Consider the following 12469-nt stretch of genomic DNA (forward strand, 5'->3'; position numbering starts at 1 on the left):
GGGACTGAGATGGATTGCTGCCAGCCTGGACAGGCTCCAAGGGGTCCTGGGCTATACTGACAGAGGAAGGGGAACTAGCTAGAAAACACCATTTCTTTCCATGCCCCTGTTGCAGTGGAAAAAAGGAAGCTGCCTTTGTGGATACTCAGCTGCTTCCAATTTGGGTACAGATAAAGGCAATCCTGGGGCTGGGTGGGCAGGGCTGCTCATGCAAATTATCTGGGTCTAACTTTCCACAGTGAGGTTTCCTACTGTCCTGACTCTCGGATAGAAAGTGTGGTTTAAAGATATATGACCCTTCATCACTGCCACCGATTTCAGCTGTTTTTTCTTGCGCCTCTTGTCCTCCTGCTGTTCTTCACGCCCTGCTCTTCAGCACCGTGGAGAGCTCGGCAATCTCCCTCGTGGGATGGGTTATTGGGGTCAGCCTAAACATCATGGTTTTGAGTGATCAGTTCAGTGCTGATAGGTAACTACCTATCATTTTAATGAGGACAATCCTCCCAGGGCTGGGCACTCCCCTCTCCCTCCATTTGTCCCACCTCCATAGCCAATGTCCCTGGGTGGGCTAGATAGGATATACTATATGCCTGGTTCATTCAAGCTCTCGATTCACTTTATCAATAGTTCCATTTAAACTGACTTCTGTGGTGAGACTGCATCCTGTTTATGATTGCTTGCTGTGCCATGGGGGGAGGGGGAGGACCATGTAAGACAGTTCATATGGGCAAAGGGAAGGTTTGGAGTGTGCAATTAGGTTGCCTTGAAGCCCTTTTCATAATTTCAACCACACTTACAGGGAGGGGGGTGCCATGGGCTTGAGGCCATGGGGCTGTGCTGTTCTGAAAGGGTTTCCCAGTTGCAGAGGCAGCTAGCTAGTTTTCCAACCCTTCCCGGCCAGTTATAAGGCTTGTGTAGGAACTGGAGATCCTGTTGCTCTGGCCTGCTGCTGCTACACTTTGGTGGAGTTCTGAATCCACAATCTTACCTCCCCAAGACCCTGGTATCTTTCCTCTAAGCTATTGGCACCTCAGTGTCACCTCTCCCACTGGGCTGAACTTCTAGCAGCTATCTCTTCCTTTATTTCCCTTGTCTTTGTTCCTGAAATAAAACAAGAGTTGGGGACAGAGGAAAGAGGTGGTTATCAGCTATAGGTCTGTGGCTTCATGAGCCTCCCAACTTCTCTCCACCTTTGGAAAGGGTTACCCTGGGCACTGACCCAGCGTCTCACCTCCTAATGGACTTAGCCCATGAATCTGCTGTGCTGGGCAGGATGATTTCTGGCACTTGCAAGTCCCATAACTTCTTTGGTAATTTTGAGGGTGGGGGGAGGGACATAAAATCATTTTAGCTTAGCTTCATGTCTGTGAATGTCCATATAGTGTATTGTGTGTTTTAACAAATGATTTACACTGACTGTTGCTGTAAAAGTGAATTTGGAAATAAAGTTATTACTCTGATTAAATAAGATCTCTGGCTCATGGATTCCAAGGACAAGAAAATTATACAGAATGTATGACTCCCAAGTTCTTTTTCACACTTAAACTTAGAACAAGAAATGACCATTTTGTTAAAAGCTGGACATGAGGCTTAACAGCTCTTTCTGGGGACCTGAAGGTGAAAAGAGAATCCATACTTATTCATTCTCAGTTGATGCTTTCATTCTAGTTCTGGCAAACCTTTCTGACCAACTCAAATGGGCAATGAATACCCATTAAACTCACAATACCATACTAAAGCATTAAGACCCATGCCAGTGCACTTGAACCTGAGATTAGTCTAGAGACTTGAGGCTAAAGCAGAAAATAAGTCATTTATCTGAATGAATGGCTTAGATCCCTTACAGGTTTACACACATAGCTGTCTTCTTTCCTTTGGAACCTTATTGTGGATTAACTCACCATATTATTCCTTAGTAATCATGTCAAGGTCATGATACTGCTGGGAGCTACTTCAGTCAAGCAGATCTTAACTCCAACTAAAGCAGCAGCACCAGCTAGCTAACAAGGGATGCTCTCAGAATGACTGCTTTCAGAGCCATGATTGCAGCCTCATTTGCTGTTCTGGCTTCACTGCTATGGAAAACAGGAGAGAGAGAGAGAGAACTGGGTCCACCCACTCATTTGTCTTCTACAAAGGAAATCTCCTCAGGAGAAATATGTTGCAGGCCAAAGAAACAATCCAGGTACCATTAAAATTATACATATTCTCATTGACTCCCAACTCCAGAAAAGTTAAATGGTGAAAAGTAAAATCTTCATTAAAGAACAATTTAGATTTAGATACATACAGTGCTGGCCTCACTAGAGAAAGAACACTGAGAGGCCACAGATGGACTGCTTTCATTCAGTAAGAGCAGACAGTCTTGTGCTGGCCTCTCTCCTCCTGGTACCCCTCATCTCAGTGAAAACCATCACGTCCTCTCTTATGACCATCACATGAACCTGCCATGCTCCCAGAAGACAAAGGTCTCCAAGGTTCAGAGCCAGCCAGACCCCCCAAAGTCTGGCTCCAGCAGAGCTGCCTCCAGAGCTACCATCATTGCCATGGACACCAAAGTCTCGTAGGTCAATAAAGGGCTGACACCCAACATTCTGTAACTCTTTTTTTTTTATTATTTTTTTCATTTTTCCTTCCTTTTTTTTAAGCACTAGTCTGTGCTTTGCGAACAGAATCAAGACATTAACAAAGATCAGCTTCTCTGAAGAAAAGCATTTCTATAGAACAAAGACAGCTACATGTTTCGCTGCCATTACACAGCTCAAAGCAGGAAAAGAAAATATTTACAAAATACAAGTTTTTTTTAAATTTTTGTTTTTTGGTTTTTTTTTGTTTTTGTTTTGTTTTCTTTTTTTTTTTTTTACAATGCTAAAAGGGTTATTCAGAATTTTCAACCTTATAAATAGAAGAAGCACTTTATGCATAGGGATATGGTGCATTATTGTTGTTTAAAGAAACAATGACAAACCCTTTAACTTGCAAACAGAAAAAAAAAATCACTAATGTTGAAAATTGTGAAAAAACCCCAACCATTAAGCAGTTTTGCCTATAATTTTTATACGATTACAAAATGGCAGAAAAAAAAAGTCCTTCCCCCCCGCCCCCTTTTTGGTGATGTGATTACACATGAGACAGGCACAAGGTTAACAAAGGAGGGTGATGGGGAGTGATGAAAACCACAGCTAGGTCCAGACAATGTTCCACAGGCAAGGGGAGCGTGAAAGAGGAAGAGTCTAATTGACACTGACAGGGAAATAGAGGTGAAGGAAACATGACAAAGTGAACCAGTCAGTGAAAGCAAAATTATACAGGGGAGATGGCTGCTCCCATCCCCAATCTCCTAGTTTGTAGGGGAGTGGGGATGAGGTTAAGGAGACCCTACCTTCACAGACCAGGCCAACATGGAAGGACTGATGTGTGTGGGTGTGTGCATGGCATGGGGAGCAGACGAGGAAGGGCAGGAAGGGGCAGGATGGGGGAACCTGAGCAGCCGCAGCCAGGTTACTGCAGTTAAGGAGTCAAGAAAGAGATGACCAAATGCAGGTGAAACTGAAAACAGGTCTTGAAGACCTGGGTGACAAGGGGGAGCCATCCTGGTGGCTGAGAGCTCAGTGAGAACAGCTGGCAATTATGGCAAAGAGGCTCTGATGGGGTTCTCCAGCACAGAAAACCAAAGTGGGGGTAGGGGGACCCGCCAGAAACACTAGAGCTTAGCCAAGCCACAGATGGGAGGGAAGGGGAGTAAGAGCCCAGAATGCCCTTGTTCTGTCCCATCCTAAACTAAAAGGCCATGCTGAACTGGAGCTTTCCATCCCCTCTGCCCTTTGGCTTTTCTACCCTGCCCACAGGTATGAAGGAGAGGGGTGATCATCTAACATTGCTAAGTCCAGTGATTCAACAGTGCAGAGGATGTACCAGGACCAGGCCAGCAGGGTCTTATCCTGAACTTGTCTGCCAACTAGAGGAAGTGCTCAGGTGGGTGACAAGAAAACATGGAAACAGAAACAAAACAAAAATCAAAATGAGGGAAAAAAAATACCAAAGGAGGATCTAAATTCCTTAAATTCACTAAAAACTGTGAAAATTTCCGGCATATGATGTTTGAATATCAAACGCAGAGATTTCTGAAGCTTTAATGCCAATAGTTAGTGAGTCTGTTTAGATTCTCATCTCCAGCTCATCTGTGAGTTGGGCGCTGAGCTGTGACCGTTGCTGCCAGATGCCGACTCTTGAGGGGGACAATGGGAGGCGAGGTGGGTGCCACCTCTAATTCCCGACCAGTCTTGCTGCCTGAGGTGCGGCGAGTGCAGCGGGCTGCCCGTTCCTGTGCATCCAGCTGGTCCTCACACTCTGCCTGGGGACTGTATGGCAGGGGGAAGGTTCGTCGCTCCCATGGCTGGACAGACTGTGGGCAGACAATTTGCTCTGGTGAGGACCCAAGCCAGCTTCCTGCCCCAAAACTTGTGGTCTGAAGCCCATGACCAGTCTATTTGGATTTTCTGAGCCAATTCAGAAGACCCTTCACAGGGTGGGCACTCATTTAACAATGGCTGGTACAATTCCCTTGTACATGCAGAAAATCAATTTGAAGTGCATGATCCTACCTCCAAATGGGGAGAAGGAATCATAAAAAAGATTCATTTTCTGCAGGTACTACCCCTTCCCAATTCCACCCGCCACTTTGCCAACCCCAGGCAAAGGTGGTATACCTCACCTGTTCATCCAATCCCAGCTCTGGTGTGGAACAACGGGTGTCTTCGCTGGCTAAGTGTCGCAGAGTGTCCCGAGCCATAGGGGTGAGAGGTGCCGAGTGCAGTTCTGGGCTAATGGGGCTCCTAGGAGACTGACTGTGGGATAACTCTGACAGAGAATGGCTACTACTGACATCAGGGGAGGCGGGCTGTGGAGTGGAGGGGTTGGCACTGCCCAACTGTGGGGTGGTCCGGCCGTCTGATGACCTGTAAGACCTGTACACCAAGGAACGCAGCTGTGAGTGTAGGCTAATGGAGGAGTTCTTGTCTGTGTATTTCTGGGTGGGTGAGGGATGAGGAGGACGTATGAAAAAAGCATCCCTATCAACAGACACTGATGCTGACTGATACCAGCGTGTTTTCTTCAGATTTAGCAAATCTCGCTTCATTCTACTACTGCCCAGAGTAGGAGATAGAAAACATAACATCTGAGAACTATGTACATCTATCATCCTGAGAAAGTCAGGGCTAAACAATGCCCAGGGCTAATCCCTGGCAGAGCACATAGTGAATTCACGGGAATAGGGAATTTAGTCCAAACTCAGATAAATGGAAACAGGATAGTGATGTGTGAGATAGTGAACTGTGGTTTCCCACTTCAGAGAACTAACTCAAAGAGGGTTAACTTGTGGTGAGGCCTTCAAAACTCCTTCAGCTCAATCACCATGACTGGCCTTCAATAGCCATAGGCAATCACAATAATTTATGAGAACCAGACAGGGACTACTCAGCAAGAATGTAGCATTTGACTTAGTCATTCCTCTCCTAGTTCCAACAAATACTAGAAACTTGTAATTAATTCTAGGACATTGTCAATAGATGATATGAAAAGCAAACAATCCTGTGCACTGGCAATTCTGTGGACCCAGGCAGGGCCCAAACTCCCTATCCAGCACCCTCCCTCCACAGGCCCTGGGAACCTGTGCCTACCCCATTACCTGCTGCCCCGCCGCTGGGGTGGCATACTTGTGGTCCACAGCCACCGTGCCCTCTCCATCTCCTCACATTTGGCATGCAGGGCGGCGAAGGCTGCATCAGATAGGTCCTCAATCTGCAACACAACAGCTTCATTGAGTCTCTCTTTCCCCCAGGAAGCTGAGTTTAAGTATGGATATAGCAATTCTAGAACCAGTCCCACCCCTTTCTAGGTTCTTCCTGGACAGGACAGGTATACACGGAGCTTTCACTTGACACCCACAGGTCTTGAGGCATCTTGAATATGTGTACCCAAGAGTGTGTTTTCTTCTAAGAGAGTATGACCATGCCATTACCTCCTCATTCTCCTCATCAGGACTCCCCTTCAGAGATTGAAGATCAACCTCCCGCCAGCTGCAAAACCAAGAAGGAAAAAAAAGTCCCATTAGATGGTAGGCAGGCTGCAGGATGAGCCCTATCACAGCTCATCCTCTGTAACCCTGAGACCTCAAAAAAAAAAAAAAAAAAAAAAAAAAGTCCTCATATTCAAATACCCACAAAGGCCAGAAACACATGCAGCAAGCTGGGGTTGGGGATGACAGACTAACAAACCAAAGCAAGGGAATCTCTTTAAAGGGGACAAACACTATTCAGGACTGGTACCATTATGAGAATGTAAGTAACAGATAAAATCAACAAAAATTGTAAATAATTCTGCCTTGAATTTGAAAACAAATTCAGTATTTTAATAAAACATGCTTATATGCTAATCATGGTCAGTGGCCTGCCAGGCCGTGATCTCTGGTCATATAAAGTAACAAGAGAAAATTATATAGAGAAACAATTTCACTTCCTAGGTAAGACTTTCATTTAAAGAGAAGACAGAACACCCCGTGGACTCAGTGGCACATGCTTATAATCCCACATACTTTAGGAGCTGAGGCAGGAGGATATCAAGTTCCAAGCCAGCCTGGGCAACTTTAGTAAGACCATGTCTCAAAATAAAATTAAAAAAAAAAAAAAGGGACTGGGGATGTGCTTGCCTAACAGTTTTGAGGCCCTGGGTCCTATTCCTAATATGGCAAGCAAGGGGGGTGGGGGGGAGGTGAGGAGAGGGAGATTAAGAGAGAAGACAGAACCCAAAGGTCGGTCAGAAGAGAAGAGGGGAAAAGGGCAATAATAGAAGGGAGAGGAGCTGATTATTCAAGGCTTCTACCTGGGAGTAAGGATTTCCTTGTATTGTAGTTTCTCTACTCGAGTTGTTGCAGCAACAGACATTGGGATGACAATGTTATTAATGTCAAACGAGCTCTCTCCCCTTCTCCTCCTTATTGGCTGCTGTTAAGACAAAGGTTATGTTTTAAGAGAGAGACAATTTTACAAACGTTAAATCATTCATTTAAGATATAAGCAGGATCACCAATAATCAGGCATTTGGGTCCTTAGACAGAACTCTGTAGTGAATGCCATGGCTCACCCCTAGGAAACTGTCTCCAAGAACAGAGTCCTTGGGGAAACACCAGATGGTCCCAAGGAGTAACTTTCACTCATATTGCCCCCCTAGCCCCCTTTTCCTTCATGAGCTCATGTGAAGAGATTTGTTGAATTTTATAGAGGTGAATATTCAGGGGTTTTAGGTCAGCTGTTGAAGTTTTTATTCCTCTATAAAAACTCTATTAACACCCTCCTTTAAAAATCCCTACTCCCCTCTTTTATTCCTGAATCCTATCACTTAGCTCCTAAATGGCAATGTTTATGCTTAGTGATGACTTCTGGGTTACAAATACTGAGTTCTCTTACTCTGAAAGACGCTCCAAGGGTAGGCCCTCTCAACAGACCATCTCACCTTGGTTGTTATGAAAGCATTCTCCTCTTGATAATCTGAACTCTTTAGATAAATCTGCACCCACCACCTGCTTGGCTCTTGGGTAATTTCCCCTATTATTCTTGGAGAAAGAGCCTAGAGCCTTCCAGTTGCATCACTGAGATGAGGGAAACTTAAGAGGAGGAAGTATCCACAACTCCCATTCCTGAAGAAAGAAATGTGCTCTGATGGGAAGTGAAGAAGATCAAACCCTTAGGGAAACAAGACTTCCAAGGATCCAATTTCAGAGGCAGAGGTGGGTATCTACTGTAGCTGAGAGATGAGGAAGGAATGAAGTAGGGAGCCAACTGGCCTGGTTTCTTTGATGGAAGAGAAAGTCTACTAGCTGCTTCTGTCCATACAGCATATACCTTATCCTGAAACAGACTGTTTACTGAGCTGTGAGGGAAACAGTGGGATGACAAACATGCTGCCATGGCAACAATACATCTGGAAACATCTAAGAGGCTACATTCACACCCAAACCACTGAGTGTGGCCAAGCCTCAGAGGAGGGGCTTGTAAAAGAAGATAAGGAGGGTCAGAATTTCCCCTACAACTAACTACAACTATCCTCAGTTCTTGGAAAGTGATGTACAGTTTATTCACCCCATCATCTTAGATCATTTTCAGGGAATATTAAAAATTAGCACTTCCCGGACCAGGATTTCAGCTGCTGTCATTTATGATTTCAGGTAACCACAAAGTCTTTTCCACTTCTATCTCCTTCTCTATCAACTCAACTAGACTTGTCAATAAATTCACAAATTTACAGCAACTGCTTAGCCAAAATGGTTGAAAGATTTTCTGCAAATCTGGACTGGATGGGTTCTACAGCTAAGGATCAGTGACCTCATACACAAAAGCTTTAGCTACTGCCACATCTCTGTTCAAGTTCCATCCATGTCCCACAAAAGAACGCAAAGAAAGGGTGCCTTAGGAGATTCAACCTTCTCCGTACCTTGGTCAAGAATGTGAAACTGCTGGAAAACAGGTATGTATTTTCCTCAAATCTTTCTGGGCCTGCTATTTGTACCTTCCAGGCAAAATGGCTTGTGGAACTGTCCAAGAACAACTTCTACCTCTCATCTTTGTCCTAGACCCCCCCATTCTGACAGCTTCTTTTGATCTAACTTAACTGCGCTCTCCTATTTAGAGCCAGAGGTAGGGAGCAGGCAATGAGAACAGTAAGTGGTTCCTATACCTAGTTGTACATCAGAAAACAAGAAAGGAGAGAAGGAAAGTAGGTAGGTTGGTTGGCTGTGGTAAAAATATATATTTTTAAAGCCACTAAAGTGATTCTACTGCAACCAATGACTCTGGCAAAGCACTACCACAAATACCCTGCTCCCACCATGATTTCTCCAGTGTAATCCAGTCTTTCTCTGAATAATTGGCCAATCACTCTGCTTACTATTACATAAATCCATATTCACTGAATAGGAATGAAAGCATTAAGGGTCACCAGAGTGCTATACACAAAAATCTATATGCCAGGGCTGGGGCTGGGGCTCAGTGGTAGAGCACTCGCCTAGCATGCGTAAGGCACTGGGTTCGATTCTCAGCACCACATAAAAATAAAATTAAAAAATATTGTGCCCACCTATAACTAAAAAATAAATATGAAAAAAAATCTATATGCCAAAATTAAGTAAAAATTCCAAAGCATCCAGGCCCAGATTAACATTTTTTCAGACTCAGGAAGCCTGATATATTCAACAAGTCCCAGATCTTAATAGCTTATATTTTCTATCACAATGAGACTTCTAAATTCTTTGATTATCTGAAACCCTATGCTGGTGAATAATTGAATGTGTGAGGTGAAGAAGGGGAAGTAGTAAGAAGCCCTCTTGAAAAAGATGGTCTGATTCGTAAAAGCAAAGAGAGAACAATGTGAATTCCTACCTGATGATAGGAGCCTAGGGAGCACATTTTGTGAGCTTAGAAGTTTCTTGATCTAAGCTCTGTAAGAGCTTTCTTTCTAAGTCACCTCCGTAATGCCTCCACCCTTAGACTGTGTACTGTCATGGTGAGAAAGCTGGCTCTGCAGTCACACTGTTGGGGTTTGAATCACAATTATAACCCTTCACAAGCTGCCTCACTTTATGCAATTTACTTAACATTGGAAAGCCTTAGTTTTCATGCCCAAAACATGTGAATTCATAAAACCACCTACATCTCAAAGGGTATTTATTATCGGATTAAAAGGGATGACACACATCAAACACTTAGCACTGGCATAAGTGTACAATAAACATTAGTGTTCTAGAGTTTTATTATTACTGTTATAATTGTTATCGAAATTATTATATGAAGGACTCTAATGGATACAAATCAGCTACAAGTGTATGTGTTCAAGGGAGTGCAGCTTGAGAGATGATAATATTAAAACAAAATTAATGAGAATGTTTGAAATGGCTACAAACAGCTTGATGGATGGAATGTGGTACTGTCAAAGTTGATGGGGTGAGGGGAAGGAGTGCCTTAAATGGGCTGCCATTATGAATGTACTATGTGGACGTAACCACAGTGACCTGCTGAATTTGTAGTTCTGTTCTCTCCAACTAAAAAAAAAAAAAACATGGGACTCTCTGCCTACTCCCTTCCTTTCCAATACTTCACACCCAGTTTTCACTGGAAGTAACCTCCATTCACTGTAAGAACAGAAATAAGGAAATCAACAGCTATCTCCAAAGCCCATCTCCCTCCTCTCACTTCTTGGGCCAAGAGAGTTAAGGCCATGGTACTATAGACTTCTGTCTGAAGCTTAGTTTCACAAATCTTGAGCAGTCAGAGATCACCTTAATAGTCTACTTCAGTATCAAGCTTCCTGTGGGTGGCTCAGCAGAGATCCAACTCTACTATGAAAAATAACAGATTAAGTACCACCACTATGGCTTAAAAATGAGTTACCACGAATGTCCTGGGCTTCATAACTTACCCTCTATAATATACCCCAGAGACACGTGCATGAGGGGCAACCTGCAGAAGATGCCCAGCCAAATACACACAGGTACTTACGGAAGCACTGGCTGTAACTTGTGAGCCAGAGCTGGTGGGTGCGGAGCTGTCTGACGAGGTGGAAAGCTGTCGCACCAAGGGACTGTGTGGTGGATGGTGGGCAGCAGCCAAGTAGCTTGAACTGTTCACATCTGTGTGATGCTTCAACACTGCAGAAGTCAACAGAAAAGAAAGGAGTACATAACTATCTTAACAAGCTTCTCTTCTAAATACACACTAAAGAACACCAGCAATATGCATGAAAGGTAAAAATGCTTTCTAAGCCTAGAGGATAAAAAGGTGAAGCAAACTTGGTGATGGGAGGTAGGGGAATTGGCAGAGGTTGCTGCAGCGGTAAGAAGTGACCTGCATTTAGAAGCAGTAGTGCCCCCCTACTCAGCCTTCCTAGAAGGCAAAGGACAAAGCTGGCGGGCAATTAAGAGAAGCCTGGGCTGCCCCAGAAAGCCCTGAGCAGGTGCAAATGCAGGTAGAGGTGCCGGGCCTGGCCCTACCTTCACTTCTCTCAGATGAATGGTCTCGCAATCTCATTTTGCTGTGGTTTGGGTCATGCACGGGTGGCGGTGGGTTGAGCAAGCGCTCTGCTTTTGGCGCTGTCACTCGCTCCACCATGGGCACAGTCCCCACATCGTCTAAGTGCTGCCTGTGGGTCCTGTCAGGCCGGGTTTGGTGATGGGACAGCTCTGAAGAGGGGAACAGAGAAAGAGCTGTGAAACACCTTCTCTCAAATCTTTTATTTGAGCCCTTAAGTTCTCTCTAGGTCAATGTTATATACTCAGGGCAGCAAGAAAGTCCTTTGGGACTGAAGCCTCTAGTAAATAGCACAATGGCTAGGACAGGCATAGGGAATCCATAACCAGAGAAATGTGACACTAGGCTACAAAAGACATATCATTGCCGACAGGTGGATGCAATGCTATGTCACTGCCAACTGTTCAATGGACACTTTGGGTCTTCCCCATGATCCATGGTGTTTGGAATAGCTTCCAAAATCCATCTAAGAACATTGAAGACAAGCAGAAGTAGTAGACTATGATACAACTGCCTTACCTAACACACTGGCATGGCAAACCAGTAACTTGAGAACATAAAAGAATGAAAAATAACTAGGACTCTGGAGGACTCCCCAGTTCTCTGAAACTTACTGGCTGTTGTCAGGAAGGAGTTGACCAACTTGTGCCTGTCTTTACGAGTTGGATCCGGCAGATTGCCTGGCATGGGTGCTCTGTGCTTAAGTGAGAACTTTTTGGGAGGTTTGATTTTGTCAAAAGGCTTGTTCTGCCATTGAGACTTTAGCATGCTCTGGAAGTGCAGGCTTGAGGGAACATCTGCAAGAAACAAAGAACACTGCAAGTAAGTCCAAACACCTGATCTCTGGGCTCCTCTTTCCTGAAGTGATAGGTGTTCACCACTGACTCTCCTGGACTTGACAAGCAGAAGCTGTCAGATAGAAGATCCATCTATGAAAACCTTGGTAAACATAGTCCCTCTACTTATAAGCACATTACTTCACCTTTTATTAGACTGATGGAGTCCCCCCTCAAGGATGCATTTCTCTAAATCTACTGTCTTTACTGGTTTAACAGATAGATGAACACCCTTTTCTATTCTTCTAGAGACTAAAACCTGCTATCTTCTGTCAGTGTAGGCTTATCAGTTAGACCCTATCTCTAAATAAAATACAAAAGAGCTGCGGATGTGGCTCAGTGATCGAGTGCCCCTGACTGAGTTCAATACTGGGTACCTCAATCCCACCTCACCCCCCGCTAAAAAAGAAAGATTCTACAAGGGGGCTACTTGGAAGGCAGGATAATACCCAGTTTGGGGCTAGCCTGGAAAACTTAGTGACAACCCGTCTCAAAAAAAAAAAAAAAAAAAAAAAGGACTGGGGACGTAGCTCAATGGTACTATTTGCCTAGCAT

General features: G+C 44.4%; 1 protein-coding gene across 8 annotated transcripts in view; it reads right to left on the reverse strand.

Annotated features, from left to right (window-relative positions):
- Positions 1–2635: 2635 nt before the first annotated feature.
- The window catches only part of Kansl1 (KAT8 regulatory NSL complex subunit 1), a 189935-nt gene continuing 180101 nt past the window's right edge, over positions 2636–12469 (reverse strand). For 6 of the 8 annotated variants that reach the window (XM_026408228.2, XM_026408231.2, XM_026408232.2 and 3 more), the window contains 8 exons: positions 11693–11875; positions 11042–11230; positions 10551–10699; positions 6883–7004; positions 6023–6080; positions 5690–5802; positions 4715–4967; positions 2636–4405 (listed from right to left, as the gene is read on the reverse strand). In XM_026408228.2, coding sequence (XP_026264013.2) covers positions 4178–4405; positions 4715–4967; positions 5690–5802; positions 6023–6080; positions 6883–7004; positions 10551–10699; positions 11042–11230; positions 11693–11875 — 1295 coding nt within the window. In that variant the 3' untranslated portion in view covers positions 2636–4177. The remainder of the gene's footprint in view (positions 4406–4714; positions 4968–5689; positions 5803–6022; positions 6081–6882; positions 7005–10550; positions 10700–11041; positions 11231–11692; positions 11876–12469) is intronic. The other 2 variants (XM_077800539.1, XM_026408234.2) reach the window with 1 other exon arrangement.

This window comes from Urocitellus parryii, chromosome 7, assembly GCF_045843805.1.
Source record: "Urocitellus parryii isolate mUroPar1 chromosome 7, mUroPar1.hap1, whole genome shotgun sequence".
NCBI lineage: Eukaryota > Metazoa > Chordata > Mammalia > Rodentia > Sciuridae > Urocitellus > Urocitellus parryii.